This window comes from Pimephales promelas, chromosome 21, assembly GCF_988280905.1.
Source record: "Pimephales promelas chromosome 21, fPimPro1.hap1.1, whole genome shotgun sequence".
NCBI lineage: Eukaryota > Metazoa > Chordata > Actinopteri > Cypriniformes > Leuciscidae > Pimephales > Pimephales promelas.
Genome location: NC_142789.1, coordinates 4029396 through 4046249, shown reverse-complemented (window position 1 = coordinate 4046249; position 16854 = coordinate 4029396). Strand labels below are relative to the sequence as shown.

The 16854-nt window shown below is 37.7% G+C and overlaps 1 protein-coding gene across 2 annotated transcripts; it reads left to right on the top strand.

Moving 5' to 3' along the window:
- The first annotated feature begins 5849 nt into the window (after nucleotides 1-5849).
- LOC120473480 (endothelin-3) lies at nucleotides 5850-15995 on the top strand. Of its 2 annotated transcripts, none has more exons than XM_039663381.2 (4): nucleotides 5850-6232; nucleotides 8309-8543; nucleotides 10934-11071; nucleotides 14425-15995. In XM_039663381.2, the coding sequence occupies exons 1-4, from the start codon at nucleotides 6166-6168 to the stop codon at nucleotides 14441-14443; spliced, it is 459 nt and encodes a 152-aa protein (XP_039519315.2). In that variant the 5' UTR covers nucleotides 5850-6165; the 3' UTR covers nucleotides 14444-15995. The 2 variants fall into 2 exon arrangements, with proteins under 2 accessions (XP_039519315.2, XP_088981280.1); XM_089125154.1 differs by lacking the exon at nucleotides 5850-6232 and adding an exon at nucleotides 7395-7490.
- Nucleotides 15996-16854: the final 859 nt, after the last annotated feature.

Here is a 16854-nt window from a genome sequence, read left to right as displayed (position 1 = left end):
TTCAGTTCAGAGTTCAGAAAATCATTGATGAATCGTATTGTGAGAACCAGTAATGCTATCTATCAGTATCCACTAACACTATTGTAAGGTTAAGGTTAGGGGTTAGTAGGTGTCTTTGTTTCAGTGTTGTAGGCAGTCAGCGCGGTGAAAGTGAAATCTTTAGAATTGGTTGCAAGGAGTGTTTTGTGCAAATCCATGTTGTTATGAAGTGGGAGTCTGGTAATGTAAGTGTAAGTTAATTACCCTAGATTTAAAAGAATAAACACAGCCATAAATTACATTCACTGAAGCCCCTTTCACACAGAGATTCCGGAAAATACACGGATAATGTGACCCGGCATTTGTCCTGGGATTGTTTGATTTCGGTTCATTCACACTGCCAGTGATTTGCCGGGATCTGTGAGTGAATTTCATTCCATTCCTAAAAAACATGCCTTCTAATTGCATCAGTCACGGATTAACCTTCAGGCAAAGAGCGGGTCGTCACCTTGTTCACTGTTGAGTGGAATAGCTACCTTGCCTATCATTTTTATTTCCTTGTAGATATAGTAAAAAAAGAGACCCCATCTGTTTTTGGGGAAGGACAAATCCTGGTTATAGTAACTCATCATTTGAGGAAATTAAAATCCAACAGATTTGACTATTTTTAGAAGAAAAAAACTATTTTTCTTTGAGCAACAAAAAAGTTAAATAACTGAATCTAAAAAAGACAGACTGTGACATACTTTATTTTGCAGATTTAAAGAAATTAGGTAAATAAAGATCAGAAAATGACGTTAAAGTGTTAGTTAGTCCAAAAATAGTCCAAGTGTTGTCACTTGGACTATTTTAACAATGTTTTTACTTTTCTTGGCCAGCAAGTTTCAATAACATAGAAGCCTATGGAGGAGTGAGACAGCTCTCAGATTTAATCAAAAATATCTTTATTTGTGTTCTGAAGATGAAAAAAAAAAGTCTTACGGGGTTGGAACATGAGGGAGAGTAATTGCTGAGAGGATTTTCATTTTTGGGTGAACTAACCTTTTAACTGAAATACAACAGGAACAGCTTCACTGACAATGTTCAATATCTCAGTCTTATGAGGTTCATATGGTGAGGAAAAAACAATCCTATCAAACAATCAATGACATTTATTTACTTGTTCTGAAAGGCCGAAGTTCAGATGGTCAAAGGTTGACTGCTTTAGGAGAAATATGGACGAACAGCTGTGAAGTTAGTGAAATGGGCTAGCGAATAATACACTGAAAAAAATGATTTTTGCTGCTTGTTCAAATCGCTTAATTAAAATTAGCTTAAGCAACATAATTGCTTTACATTTTGTCCAAACTTAATTTGATTGTGTCCAATCTGCTTAAATATATGTACAATTTAAGTTTACTTAATCCGTTTGTGTTGGATAACATGAATGATTTGTGTTGGATTAACTGAAATTGGGCGGTGCATGTTAATTCCCAGCATGCTTTGCATATGTCTAAATTACGAGAGAATAAATGTTGAAATGAAGTGTTATTTTATATGTTTTTGAGAAAATAAGAAAAGGTTAGTGTGTAATTGTGTTTAATGTTCAATTACATCGGAATTATTAGAACCATTTAAATTACAGTTGGTTACCATTGTGGAGAAGAGTGGATGATTTGGTTAGGCTGTGGACCGATTCAACTATGTTTATAGCAACTGCTTTTTGCTGTTGGTGTATGTAAACCTTAGCATTCAGTATGCCACCAAGTACTATTGTAGCTAACTGCAGGCTATAGACTACATATTGAGATGTGTGACAAATACATTTAATCTTAATTGGATAAATGAATATATGAACTTGAATACCTGAAACAGCCAATCAGGGAGCCTTTTAAAATCACTTTGAGGCTACTTAATTGGATAACTTAAAATGACTTAAATCCATGACATTGAAGATACATGAATAAATTATGTTTGTGTAACTTAATTGGTTCATGTGGGACCGATGTACACTATCAAATCATGTAAATCCAACAGACTTTTTTTTTCAGTGTACATGACTAAAGCTGTGATGAGTTATTAACATGATGATGACGTGGACATGTGATACATTGTCTTCCTCACCTGTTCAGCTTAAGTTTAATATAAGTTTTGGTTAAACCAGCTGTTGGGTAAGATCCTCTGCAAGTCAAAGGAGAACTTCAAGAGTTGATTTCATTCAATCCTGATTCATTTGTATTTAACATCGATTCGTGCAAATGATTTAATGACATCTACTGACTTCGTGAGAACTTTCATCCGTGTGTCGCTTTGATCGGATTTCTGAACTTTACTCTATGATGAACCTTTTATGATGAACCTATGGGTCGTGGCTATATAAGAGGCTGAAATTGCTCTCAGATGTCGCAGGGTTAAAAGGTAGACGAGAAATGATGAAGTGAGAATCTAACATCTCCGGCAGCATCTTCAGACAGGCTTTAGACTAGATTAAGAGTGGGACCCAATTTGAACCCAGTGTGGGTCCAGTGTGATCACCCATGGGCCCCATCAGTTTTTTGTGTCCACCTTGTCCCCATTAGCACTCATGTGGGACCCATTTAAGCCCATAATGAACATCTAAGTTGGCCCCACTTAGAGCCCATATGGACCCATCTTGACCCCTCTGGTCTAATATCGATGGGGCCCATATGGAGCCGATGGAAAAAAGCCCCGTTTGGGTTGCCCATGGAAGGACCAAGAGACAGACCATCAAAAACTCACATGGAAATGTTGGCTGGGACTACACACATGACATTGTAGGAGGCATAGGAGCAAACTCGGCCCAAAAGAAATGCTTCGAATGCTGCAAATTTTATGTGAAATATCCTGCCTCTGTCTGAAAAGATCATTTTCACATGGTCCATGAGAAATGTGGAGAATTCAGGCTGGAATATACTCTACTCTAGATCTAAAGGAGTTTAACTGCATTTTAAAAGCAATACATTTCATATTTTGTAATGCATATTTAAGGAGATTGGGCAAACAAACATGTTTGATATATATCAAAACATTTGTGTATAATCAAGTGTTTTAATTATTTCACTAAATGTTTACTTAAACTTTTTTTTTCAAAAGAAAAACAATTCCATTATGAGTCGTTTTGACCCTCTTTATATAATTGTGTAGGTTTTTTGGTTCATAGGTGTATGTCTATGATGTAGACGCTGCTCAGCTAAAGAAATAAGAATTGCTACTTTAATGTATTTAAAGATTCTAATGGGTCACATAATGTAAAATGTACTTTCAAACCACCTGTAGCTGACAAAACTAAGAATTCCCAGCCCGTTCTCATCCTTTAGCGTCTCATTGAACGCTATATGACAAAACGGCGCTATACTACGGACATGGCACCCTTTATCGTTAATATAACACGTGAACGGCATCATAAATCCTTTAGTGTAATATGAGACTACCCTACCCTACCCCACACCTAAACCTACCCATCACAGCGCGTGTTATATTAACGATAACCAACGCATTCTCACCCCAAGGCGTCACCTTTGACGTATAAAGGCATATATATTTTTTAGTATACAGTAGGATATGACTATGAAATATGAAAATGACAATGATGAGGGTCAGTTTTTGCATTCTAGGGTTAATTGTGCTTTCTTATAAGACATGTTGTTTGCACGGTATACCTGTGTTATGAGCTTCTACTGTATGTTCTGTTTAGTTTAGTTTGCACGGTTTCCTTGTTCCTGTTTCTTCTCGTTTCCAGTTTGAATACTCTTAACGCACTCTGATTTTCACTGGCCATCAAGAATCGGACTCATATATATGATTTTATTTTATTTTTTGGTAATTTTGGAGCATGACAACCCTAGTCCCCATTAGAAATAAAGAATGGTAGCAATAATGCTTTTGTGTAGGTCTTCACTGCTTCTGCAGAAACCTTGCTGCTGATCCAGACGTCCGTATAGTTATCATCTGCTGAGTGATGCAAAACCCAAATATCAAGATGTGTTATCATTGGCGACCGAGACCAGGATTCAATCACTTTATGGTCAATTATGCATGTTATATAAGTTAAATTCAGTGTGAATGTAAATAAATAAAACTGGACTGGCCACACAAGCAGTCATTGATTAAAACCTTGCAAAAAAACAAAAAAAAACAAACCTGCAGTTAATCCTATTAAACCACCATATAAACAGCAAAACGACATGATATTTACCCTCTGTTTTACATTCTCAACTCTCACTTTTACATTTTTGTGTAAGTCTGATAACATGCCCGGTGCAGATTTAAACTGTATGCCTCATTCTGGGAGGCAGCCGGGCCTCAAAGTGCCGGCTTTTTCAATATTCATTTCCCTGTGGGATCCATGTGGAATGAGGATTTTAATCCCATGCTGTGCATTCCCATGATATGCAAGGTGACTTGCGTACTTTCAGCTGAGAGGAAGAAAACAACATAATAGTTGAAACTGAGAATATGGATAGAAATCCACGTAGTGGTTAACATGTTTTTGCTTAATGACAGCAGAATAAACATGCATGAGTTGACGTGAACCAAACCAGATGATCATGTTCGCCAGCATAATTTGAGAAAGGAAGCAAGAAAATGTCTGTATATGAGACGACAAATTAACTCCAATCAAATTAGTACTATATTTTATCATTAATATTTTTCTTCAAGATTTGTTGAATTGTTTGACCTTTTTTTTATTGGACTGATCATGAGACTTGTTCTTCCTACACACAGTAGACAAGCAACAAATTAAGTTAAGTCATATGGAAACTTGACAAGTCTTCCTCAACACCTGAAGGGCAGATGGCAGAGTCTGATTGTAACCACATGCCAAGGATGGACCGCAAACCTTAAAAAAAAAAAAAAAAAAGTCAGAAAATGAACAAATTGCCTTGTCCAGGAGCCACACTGTTTATATGCATGTTTGTAAAAAGTAAAATAAAAAAAAAAGTAAATGAATCTGGCTCTGCAGTTTCGGGTTGTCCTGTTTCAGTTCACAATCACAATATGTTATAAGATACCATGCTTTTCACATAGACATTCGTCTTTTTTCACAGACACATATCATGAGAGAACCTGAAAAGGAGAATAGATAACAGTAATAGTATTTATACAATTCTTTGTAGAAGGCTTTATATGAATCCAAATTCTTGTGCTTGTGGTTTGAGTTGTAGTTCAGTATTATGACATTTTCTGGCACGTAGTGTAACGGTATGAGATGTAAAAAAAAATGTCCTTTCTTTCAAAATTTGTAAAAAACAAAAAACAAAACTGTCTTTGTAGAATGGTTGAAGAATTCAAAGTCTCCCAGAAGCATTAAAAGAGCAACGCTGGGGCAAAGATCAAGCTGGATACAATTTATTGCGAGATAGATTTTAATTAAATAGGATGATTTTTTAATTAGATTTAATGAAAAATTATCCTGTACACCACATGCCGTTTTCTCTCTATGAGTTTGAGAGCCCCTGAAAAGCAACCAGCCCCCAACATGCATTATTATTTGAGTTCATTTTATTTTTATCAAACAAATTTGAAACTCATCTGCCTACTTGAATAAATAGTTAATTTTACTAACATTGCACTGAAGTCTCCAGTGTGGTCTCTTGATGAATTGATGAACATGTCATTATGTCTCAAGCGCCTGAGGTGGGGAAAAACATTATAATCAGAATAAATAAAATATTGAAAGGGACTATCTCAATTAATATCAGACCTCCGTAATTCCTACCAGAAACTTAGTTGGGCTTATTTATTTATTAGTTATTAGCCATTACACGTATTACTATTACGAAATGTCAGTGGATTAATGATAAATAATGTGACGGCATTAAAATAACGCTCTGATCTCTGTGTGTGTGCGCGCGCACGCGAGTGAGGGTGTGTGTGTGTGACAGCTGATTGAGCTGTAAAGTGAAGTTGTGCTCCAGCGGGTGGGTCTTCTTCTCGAGCTGATGATAGATGTTCACTATAAAACCTCACGGAGAGAAAGAGCGCGATGACACCAGCATCTGCAGACCTGAGGATGCTTTCTGTCGACCTCCACTCTTCTGCCTGAACAAATCAGCTGTCATCCGTGTGGGAATAACAGCAAACAACATGTTACTTTTACCTGCACGTGGATCATTCAGCAGTTCCGGTCAATCCTGGATTTTAAACTGACTTATCTTATCGTGGAGACTATCTGGAATAACTGGGATGGCCAAGGTGTCATTACATTTGGGAATTTTGCTTTTTATTGGACTAACAGTCGCAATGGCCAACGGTGGGTTTAGACTGCATTGTACAGTGGACTAAAATCACTCTGCAATAAATAATAATAATTTTAAAAAAAACATGCTTTTAAGCACAGAACATGTCAGGCTATATTATAAAAGTATTGCATAGGCTATACTGAGAAGTTAGATGATGCATGCATCAGGTGACTGTGGTGCCGACTATTTTAAAAGGAATGGGTTTTTAAAGAAATATACATATTCTGAATTATGCAATGTAGCCCACTAAAGTAAAGTTAATAATCGGACGTATTAGCCTAAACGCAAATCTAATTTGGTGCCACTGTCACAAAAGTCAAACACCTGATACTGTACATAATGACAGCAGATCCTGCTGTTCAAGTGTAAGACCAACCCGTTATCGTACCGGTTGCATAAAGATCTACTATAGGCTTAAAAGTTAGTAACCTAATCCTGTCTTCAAGATTGGTCCTAAAAATCAGTTATATGGGTAGTTTGGTCTAATCTGAATCTGAAAAGTAAGAGTGAATAACTGTCAGCTGGTCACAGTTATTAAGGCAGTCTTAATTTATGGGTTTATGGGTCCCCCTTTTATGTGGGTCCTTAAAGGACAACTCCGGCGCAAAATGAACCTTTGGTCTAATTGCACATTGTTACCTATTCAACCGTTATCTGAGATTTTTTTTCATGATTGCCGAATCTAAATAGTTTTATCTATAAAAACAGTTTAGCCTATAATGCTAGTATAACGCTAGTCTATAGAGTAATGACAAATAAAAATCGCTTTTTATTACCACTAACAAGGCTCAAAATAGCCCCACAGTAACACGGTAGCACAATAAGGATCCCTACATGCAAAACGAAGCATTGAGAACTTTGTCGGTGTCCATACAGTTTAGTAAGAAGATATTTTATACACACAGTCAACTTCACGAATACAGGAAGAAGCCATCTTTAAAATATAGTCTCTACCAGTCGATCTACGAACGCTGATCCAAGTGCGCTGAACTGTGCAGAATCTTATATGGTCCATTGTTTCCGGAAGAAACACAAACACGAACCATTTTCTTCTCTTTAATATGTACATGTTGCCTACTGTTCGCGCTCACATTATCACTTTATTCACATCTCACCAGCGCACTTGGATCGGCGTTCGTAGATCGACTGGTAGAGACTATTTTTCAAAGATGGCTTCTTCCTGTATTCGCAAAGTTGACTGTGTGTATAAAATATCTTCTTATTAAACGGTATGGACACTGACAAAGTTCTCAATGCTTCGGTTTGAATGTAGGGATCCTTATTGTGCTACCGTTTACTGTGGGGCTATTTTGAGCCTTGTTAGTGGTAATAAAAAGCGATTTTTATTTGTCATTACTCTATGCCCTATATACTAGCGTTATACTAGCATTATAGGCTAAACTGTTTTTATAGATAAAACTATTTACATTCGGCAATCATGAAAAAAATCTCAGATAACGGTTGACTAGGTAACAATGTGTAATTAGACCAAAGGTTCATTTTGCGCCGGAGTTGTCCTTTAACTACTATGTACTTGCATTAAACAATGTGGTTGTGAATAGAAAACACTTGTCCTGCTATTGAGGTGTGATACGGGTCAGGTTAGGACAGGTTTGGTGAAATAGGTTTACGGGTGGGTTAAAGGGTAAGGGAAGAGTCACAGGGAAATTTTAGATATAATTACAAAGTTTTATTAAATCTGTAATTACATGCAGGTATTTTTTAAAAATGCATATATAATTTGTAAAGACACTCAATAAGTGCATTGTATCAAATGTTAGTACATAGTATTTAAAGACACCTAATATAAAGTGGGACTAAAGTGGCCCCTGCTCCTGCACTGTGAAAATTCAAGCCGTCTAAATCATTACCTAAAGGTTTGAAACCTTTTTTTGAAACCAGCAGCTCATTTTTAGGTTATAAAACCAAGCACAAAGGTGAACGTTGACCTACTTTGAACCTTTACTGTGACTAAATATATATCGGATAGAAAGGTATTTATTTATGATGTTTAGTGCTGCTGCAACGTGAGATCATTTGAATGAACAGTCTTGACATTGTTCTAATTAAAGCATTTCCATATTCAGGCTTTTCCACGTTTCGTCAAGATGTGCTTGTGAAAAACACAGCGAAGGATTTAACTAAAGTATCAAGTGCGACTCCTAAGCAGTTTGGCGGTTCTGCTAATAAGTCTGGAGTGTGTTATTTCTGCCAGCTCATAAAGCCACGGAAGAGAGCCAAGAGATGCACATGTTACTCCTACAAAGACAAGGAGTGTGTTTACTACTGTCACCTGGACATCATCTGGATCAACACACCTGAGTATGTTTCTTTTACTGTTTACCTCTTTCTTTAAGGATGGATTTACAATGGCTAACTTTGATTTAAACAATCTTTAAGTGGCATTTATTGGTTGTTGGCATAGCATAAATACTAGTGAATAAATGTGACAAAATATTTATTGTGGCAAGGGTTTCTGGTTCTTGTTAACAACCCTAAGAAATATGTTGAATCTAACTATGACATATGACAATCTACTGTACAGATGCCATGCGCTTGTAAAAAATGTATGAAATTAATAATCAAACCACTAACTATTGTGACATTTAATACGAAGAATAACGGAAGAATAAAACCATTAAAATTTGGTGAAACCCCAACCATAATTCTATGGTAAATGCATGTATTTAATTAATATTAATCTGTGCTTATCTGAGGAAGCTACGTCATCTTAACATAAAGTGTAACCAAACTGGGTAGCTAAAATGAAAAATAGTGAATGTGCAGCATTACATTTTAACTGCAACTGCATATGATTTTCTTAGAAGGAAAAGTGAACTATTACATTTGGCAGTGTATAAAAACTCAACAAAGACACGTGGACAAATGTTCTCCTTTCTGTCAGAACTGAATTATTTCTGACCTACCCCCTTCCTTATCACAGAGATAACATTGCAAACCCAGTTTAAACAATCCACATGCATCATTCTTATCCAAAATGTTGAGAATAATAATAATAATACTGTACATGATGATGATAAACTTATCCTTAGTAGAGCCGTCGTAGTTTCGGGAAATGTTTCAGTTCCTTCTACCAGCTCCGTCTTAGTAAGATAGCAAAACTATACGTCATATATTTTAATTTGTGTGAGCGTGTGTTGGAGGGGCATATTATATGTGAAATATATCAACTTGTGAAAGAGAATTGATCATAAGTCATGTTCATAAAGAAAAACTTCAGAAATCTTGAAATGTGGGTCAACACAGCCTACAGTAATTATTTTCTCTGAGAGTAATTAATCTTCTCAGCCACTTGTCTAGCATATAATACTGGCTAAAGAGAATAGATGAGATCAGAGAGATGCGTTCATGACTGGATGTTTGCAGAAGTAACTCTTAGCAGATGAGGCCTTTAAGCTCCCTGAGAACAGCTGTTCAGATTTACTGAGTCTCGGGGTCTGCTTCATTAGTTTCCATACAGTAAAAATAAAGAGTCCTTTATTGAGGTGTTACCAAAAACACAAGGTCTAATGAACTGAAAGTTGGCCCATATTTCAAGTAATCAATGAGCTGTTAAAGTTCTCAAACCAAGCCTGCTGTGAATGATCTGCACTTTTTAGTATTTTGTTGTATCTGTTATTCTTACTGTGAAATATTACTGCACTACTGTACATTTTCTAACCAAACTGGCTTGCCAGTGAACACAGAATCTGTGCAAATCTCTGTAGATTTCTGCAGAATTGATACGCCTGTCATTCTTAAAAGTTATATGCATCCTTGTCGCTCTTGCGAGGTTCAATGGGGTTCTAGATGGGAACTGAAGGGTTCTTGACTTTATTTTATGCCAAAAAAAAAAAAACGTTATATAACACCTTAAATGATTGCATAATGCTTTAATGTTTAACTGGTGATAAAATATGTTCTCAAGCCATTTAATAAATACAAATTCAATCAAAATAAAAATGAATTAAAACTATATTCATTAAATTATCCTATGGGAACTATATGGTTCCTGTAAAGAACCATTTATGCCCAAAAGGTTCTATATAAATAATTGCATAATATAATATAATATAATATAATATAATATAATATAATATAATATAATATAATATAAGCACCTGAAAGAACCCTTTAAGCGTCTTGAATAATTTCTTCTAACAGCGTGCTTGTTTATTAAACATTAAGGGTCATTTAATAATGCTGACAGCTATCAAGAAAAGTCCAAATCTCTCAATTTAATGTTTTATATTCAAATCCTTGCTCAGGTGTTTGTACAGTGAGGTTGGCATGGCGATCACAATCATAATCTGGGATGGTGTTGACAATTTTCTGACCTCCACAATCCACATTATTCATGGTTCAGTGTCATATTGCAGACCTCTTGGCAGATTGTGTATGTAACCTGCTCCAAGAGAGAAAATGAACCAGGGCTGTGAAACACTGCGCAATAACTCTGAGCACGCATTAAATCCTTCTTTAAACTTCCAGACTCGATAGACGTGATATACAGTATAATTTCAAGGGAGGATTTGAACTTTTCTTTAAAAAATAAAAAGATAGAAGGCTTGCTGGTTTAAGTAAAGTAAGTCCTTTAAGTAAATCAAAGCATTGAAAGCCTTTATCACTTTCACGGTTTGCCTTTAAGCACCGCTGTGGTAATGTTTTCTTTAACTGCTAGGTCATAACCCTTTCTACTTGTGTATTGGCAGGCGCACTGTCCCATATGGCATGTCAAGTTATAGAAGCTCCCAGCGGATACGACGTTCTTCCGAGGGCAACGCAGGAGGTCAGCGCTGCATGTGTGCTTTACACAAGGACCAAAAGTGTGCCGCTTTTTGCAGTCAGAGGTAACAATACACCTTCGAACCACTAAAGTCCCAACATAGCCCTATTGGGAAAGTGTGCCTCTACCATAGGTATAAAAAATATGCAGTATCAATGACGTCACCAGCAGGTTTCTGAAGAGCATTTTTTAAGCCCATCTTGGAAGCGTGTCACTTCCAGGTGACGAAAATGGGCATAAAGGCAGATTAGCTGAGGTGACGTGACGCTAACAGAGAGCAGACAAACAGCTAGTAGTGACATCAGTGGAAGTCCACTTGTCACTCAAGTGGCCACACCCTTAATTATGCAGAACTTTAAGGCTTAATATAATTTAAACGGATGAGATAAAAAAAAAAATCACCCCCCTCACAGTAGTCATGAAGGGCAGAATCAGCTATATAGACCAAAACATCTTTTAGTACCACGCTGTAGATATATAGTTGGGCATTTTAACATGGGGGTCTATGGGATTGACTCTTTTTTGGAGCCTGTCTCTATTGGCCAGTCGATTAATTGCATTTTAAGTCACTTCCACGTTAGATTCAAGAGATAGACCGGAATGTTGCCACTTGGCCTCTACCTACATTTTTGCAAAACTCAGAGAAAAAAAATCTTTACATACAATTCACTGCAATCTCCAGCTGAAATGAATAGTAGAGGCAGTAAAATACCAAGAACCTTTAATACTTTTCACTCAAATTATGATAACAAGGGTAGATAATTAATTAATAAAGAATGTCTTAGGTTACGACTGCTCCCTAAAAAGGGGAACGAGACACAGTGTCTTGGTGGATGCTATGGGGACGCCATCAGCTTATCCGGTGTCAGAAGCACGTGTGAAAACACTACAATCTGGTTGGTGACAGTCCGTGACGTCTTTAGCGGAGGTCCAGGAAGTATAAGAAGGTGCCCGTAGCAGATGTCATCAACTTATTTGTCTGAAGGAGAAGAAAAGAGGGAAGATGAGAGATGTTTTCATACCTGTTATTGAACTGGCGAACATTCAACATAATACTTTAATTATAAAATGAACAACAAAAATACTACTCCTGCCTCACAGACGACTGCCACTTAAACTAAAACAAAACACCAACATAAATAGTCCAGGCCTGGTCCTCTCTCGTCTTGCACTGACTCCTTCTTTTATCCTTCTGGAGTTCCTTCGTGAGACTCGTGGCCTGTATGGGGCAGGTTACGCTCATTAACACTCGCACCTTTGGCCTCACTCCATTCCCAAGGCTGTTGGCCCCACCCTACTTGCCACAGTAAATTTTCCATGAGCGTTCGGATCTTTATTGAAGCAGTTCCTATTAATCACTTCCCTGAGATCAGGTCTCGTCTTCCTCATGTCTCTCCTCCTCTGCGCGTGGTAACACTATCTTTCTGGCCTGGCCCACCTCCGGTCCTCGGACACCCAGAGTCTTCCTGATGATTGCCAAGTCCAGCCACAGATACCCCCCTTTGACCCGTCGCTGTCATCGAGTGACCGATAGCAGTGGCTATTTTTTCGTGGCCCGGAGAGCTAGATTCACGGTTTATTGCAGTTCAGCAACCGCTCTAGGGTACAGGCCCAGGTCCTGATCCAGATCCTATTGCAGATCTGTCTGGTAGGCCTTCAGCACACTCGTGGCTCATCCACATGGGCCATCATAACATCCCAGCCTACCACATTTACATAGTTTGAATAATGAAAGGGATAAAACCAGGCTGAATATGGCTTCTTCCATGACTTCTGCACTTCAGCATGGAGGTCGGGAAGAAATGAAGGCTCATGAGGGAGGAGCAAACATGGCCTGACAGCAACCTACCACAATCGACTTCACATTCCCAAGCCAAAACAAATCTGGCTGTGGCACGGTTCATGATGTTCAACAATTCCCTGTATGTGGGGCGGGCAGGTTAAGAAGACTCAGTACACACTCATTCCTCACCTTCTTCAACCACATCCACTTCTTCTTGGATGGGTGGTGCCAGCTTTGTGCTATCTACTAGATCTACACATCCTGATCCGCTTGAGCCCACGATCGAGGCGAGAGAAAGAGCTAGCCCTCGACCCGCTTCGCTTTGGAAACAACCTTAGCTGTGGGGCACAGATGCTTATCCTTTATACCTTGAGAATAGGGACAAATGTGACCGGAGCTTCCTCATTGTGAATTTTGGGCGCATCACAATGGGCGCATACAGAACCCTTGATAACTGAACGTTCATACGCCTCTCCCAAGCAATGAACGCATAGGTTCACACACAGTGTGTGTCCTCTGGTGTCAAAAACCTGAGACACGGAGGCACACGCTTCCTAAAATGTTTAAGATTTTTCATGATCCTGCCACCACTAACAAAACAAACGGCTCCTGAAGACAAAACAGCTGATGACGTGTACTACGGGTGCCCTCTTATGCTTCCGATAATTCAGACATTTCACTTTGAAAGAGTTGTGAAATGTGCGATTATCACCTCAGGCTTATTTTACCAATAAGTTTGTGTGGATTTAGCCTGACTTCATCATACGTACTCATATTCTGGTCAGAATATGAGTCTGAGACCGCTCCGTAGGGCTTTGATTATGAGGCGTGTCTTAACCGAACCAGGAAGAAAAAAAAAACTCTGCACTCAATTGGATAGTCGGACAGTCCTACAACCAATCAGAGCAACGCAGTAAGTCAAATACTTTGCATAGCATAGTTGGTAACAACAGAACTTACTTATTTTAGAAGTAAAATAACGAGTGTTGTTTTTTTCACTTGGTCCTTCATGAGTGCGACCAAAGGAGAAACCACAACGACCACAGGCTTTTCATTACGTCCCATCTTCTTAGCGACCGTCAGAGCCAGCTGATAAGTTACACTTTTGCCGAATATCTTTCCGATCGACAAATGCTTTGATTGCAGTTTTCTGTTTGTCTATTAAAATTAATGCGCTGTCGATTAATTTTAAAAACAGACGCGACAGCGGAATCTATACATCTCAATTCTCCAGCTGCAGTCATCTCTGAGGGAAACCAGTTAGCGCTCTTTGATAACGTGTTGATTACGTCCCTGCAGATCATCTGTCCATCATCGTATAAAGCCCGCCCTGGCAATCTGATTGGCCCGATCAATTTTTGCCTGATCATAATTACTCCTCAATGGATCGAGTCCAGACCGAACTTCCCGACCAAAAAAATGTTGTGGGCGGAGTTCGGGCTGGCATCCAGGCTAGTGTGGATTATTATAGACTATGTAGTAATACAGCAAAAATATTTGTGTCTTTATCTAAATAACATACAAATGTAGGCACATTCCATGTAATTGTTTTCATTAATCAATTTAGAGGTCACTTCCACCAGCTTTCCCTATCCCATCACTAATTTGTTTTCTTTTTTGTTGTTTTCCTTCAGAATTGGCAGGTCAACATGACCATCCATTGGAGCCGATCTTAATTGATATTTATTCATCTGTTGGACTGCCTCTTCATTCTCCTGTCCCAACACCTGGAGAATCACCTCAGAGAAAAATATTCATATCTGTCCAAAAGGAAGGCCATCGGGATTCTATTATGGAGAGGGAGAATTAAAGAGCAGAGCGAAGGAACTGGAGAGGACTGGCGCTGTGATCGTGAAAGCATTACATAACTGCACCTAAGCTACAGAAGAAGCAATGCATGGACTGCCACTCTCAGTGTGAACGTGTGTCTATTGCATTTAGGTGAGATGTCTGTGATGGTCCAAATCTGACTTGCCACTATGATCTGACTTCCAGGTCAGACATGCATGGTGGAGTTGAATAAGCATTTCAGTGCAGGACTTTAAAAAAATATTTTAACCTTTTTAGACCAATCGGCATCATGTAATATTTAAAGGACTTTGCGTTGAACAATATATATATATAGTATATCAAACTCAACACTGCAACATAGGCTTATTATAAAAAATATGTTTGTATTTAATATGGTCTTTCATGATTTGAAGTTTCCCTGTGACTATAAATAATTCATGAAAAGACAAAAGGAAAATTCCTGGCTCTCTCCAAGCTTAAAAGATACCATGTATTTGGTGATTAATCTCCTTTTTAAATGCCACAATAATACACAACATATGAATAACTGTAATAGAGAGTAAATGCATTAAATTGTATATTTATTACACTAACCAAACATGTCTACAATACATTCTCCAAATCAAAAAAAAAAGGCAGTATTATATTGCATTTCAAACTATTATAAGATAAATCATTTATTTATTTAAAGCTTTTTCATTTTTTTTTATTTTTATTTTTTGTTATTTGAGTCGCACACACACAAAATAACTCATTCCTGAGAGGAAACTGATGAAATTCATTACCTGAAATGGATCGTGCCTGCTCACTTTTCAAGGCCGTCATAAAGGTCATTTGTACAAAAAGTCCTGCACAGATTCTCTGTTTATTATTAAATTAAAACCTTTGCTGTTTTTATATCCATGACTTGTATTATTGTGTGTCCATGTGGAGCTCAACTGTGAGGAACAAACGTTAAACTAAAGAATGCTGAGATTATTCTGCTAAGCTAATTTGAAACTTGTGGATCAAATGTAAAATTAATGCCGTCTGGCCTCAGGGTTGAATAGTTCTCTCATTACTTCACCAAGGTACGTCTTATCCTTTCACACGGGGGGCCTGGCAAGAATAGTTTGCTGTCTTGGAATGTGCCCTCAACACACCCTCCTAACCGAGAAATAAGAGGTCATTTCCCATGGTGCATGATGGGAGAAACACACATTAAAACAGGTCCATCACAGTTCTCATCTAGGAATAGCTTTAGGAAGTGTTCAAAGATATATATGCTTTGTGATTTTACATTTCTTAAGCTCTTTAATATTGTGAACAATCTAAATGACCATTACATGCATTTCATCTGTGTAAAATCACTTTTACAGACGTCTATCTACAACAGCAAGGGCAGTACAACTAAATGTTTACGTGAAATACTGTATGGGAGTTTAGTGAATAAAAAATTATCTAAAAACAATCAGATGAATCTGAATTTATAAAAAAAAAAACATCTCAGTGTTCTACACACAACCTTTGGAAGTGTTGCATTCATAATTGATGCATTAATAATGCATTAAAGAAAATGTATTTTTGTTGGCTGATTTGAGGCCAGTACTCAAACATCTCTTACACTCAGCTGACACAGAACGAACCATTTCCCAGATTTTTTACAACATTAAAAATGACCATGAGTGAGGCTTATCCACATAAATACATCACCAAAATCAAACTCCTATAGCATGCGTTGACCGACAAATGTAATCGTGGCTGTCCGGCTTCTCTCTGGTCTTATGAACAGACCTGACAGCCACGACTACAGACGTGCTACATTTGCCAGGCATTCTCCTAGGGAAACTCTCCACATTTTTCCTGGAGCATTCAGTCACTTTTATGCAACAGGTAGTAATGGGATGTGTCCCTTCAGGATGACTTACCGCATTTTAAGGCTGACTTTGGCTCATTGGCACATTTTATCAGCAGAGCTTGACAAAGCTACTTACTAATAGTTTAAACAGAGCACATTCTCGTCTGTAAGAACAAGCAATGTTTGTTTGGTGATAAAAGCCAAATTTTGTTTGAAAAAAAATGTCAAATTTTGGCAGTCCTGTCGCAAGTTGATGTTTTTATTGAGTATCATTGTTCAAAAGTCATGTGACACAATTACTTCCAAAAACCAGTCCACTAGTCATATAATTGTCATATTCTTGATACCATTCTGAAAGATTCATGTCATTTTTTTTAAGTAAACAAGACTTCATATCTTTAGTCATTTTGCTTCTCAAGTAAGTATTTAAGAATGT

What these genes read in the sequence shown, in the direction of transcription:
- LOC120473480 (XM_039663381.2), top strand. Translation starts at nt 6,166, where the DNA reads ATGGCCAAGGTGTCATTACATTTGGGAATTTTGCTTTTTATTGGACTA. An exon ending in AACAGTCGCAATGGCCAACG is followed by an intron (nt 6,233 to 8,308) that starts GTGGGTTTAGAC and finishes TTCCATATTCAG; the next exon opens with GCTTTTCCACGTTTCGTCAA. An exon ending in ATCTGGATCAACACACCTGA is followed by an intron (nt 8,544 to 10,933) that starts GTATGTTTCTTT and finishes GTGTATTGGCAG; the next exon opens with GCGCACTGTCCCATATGGCA.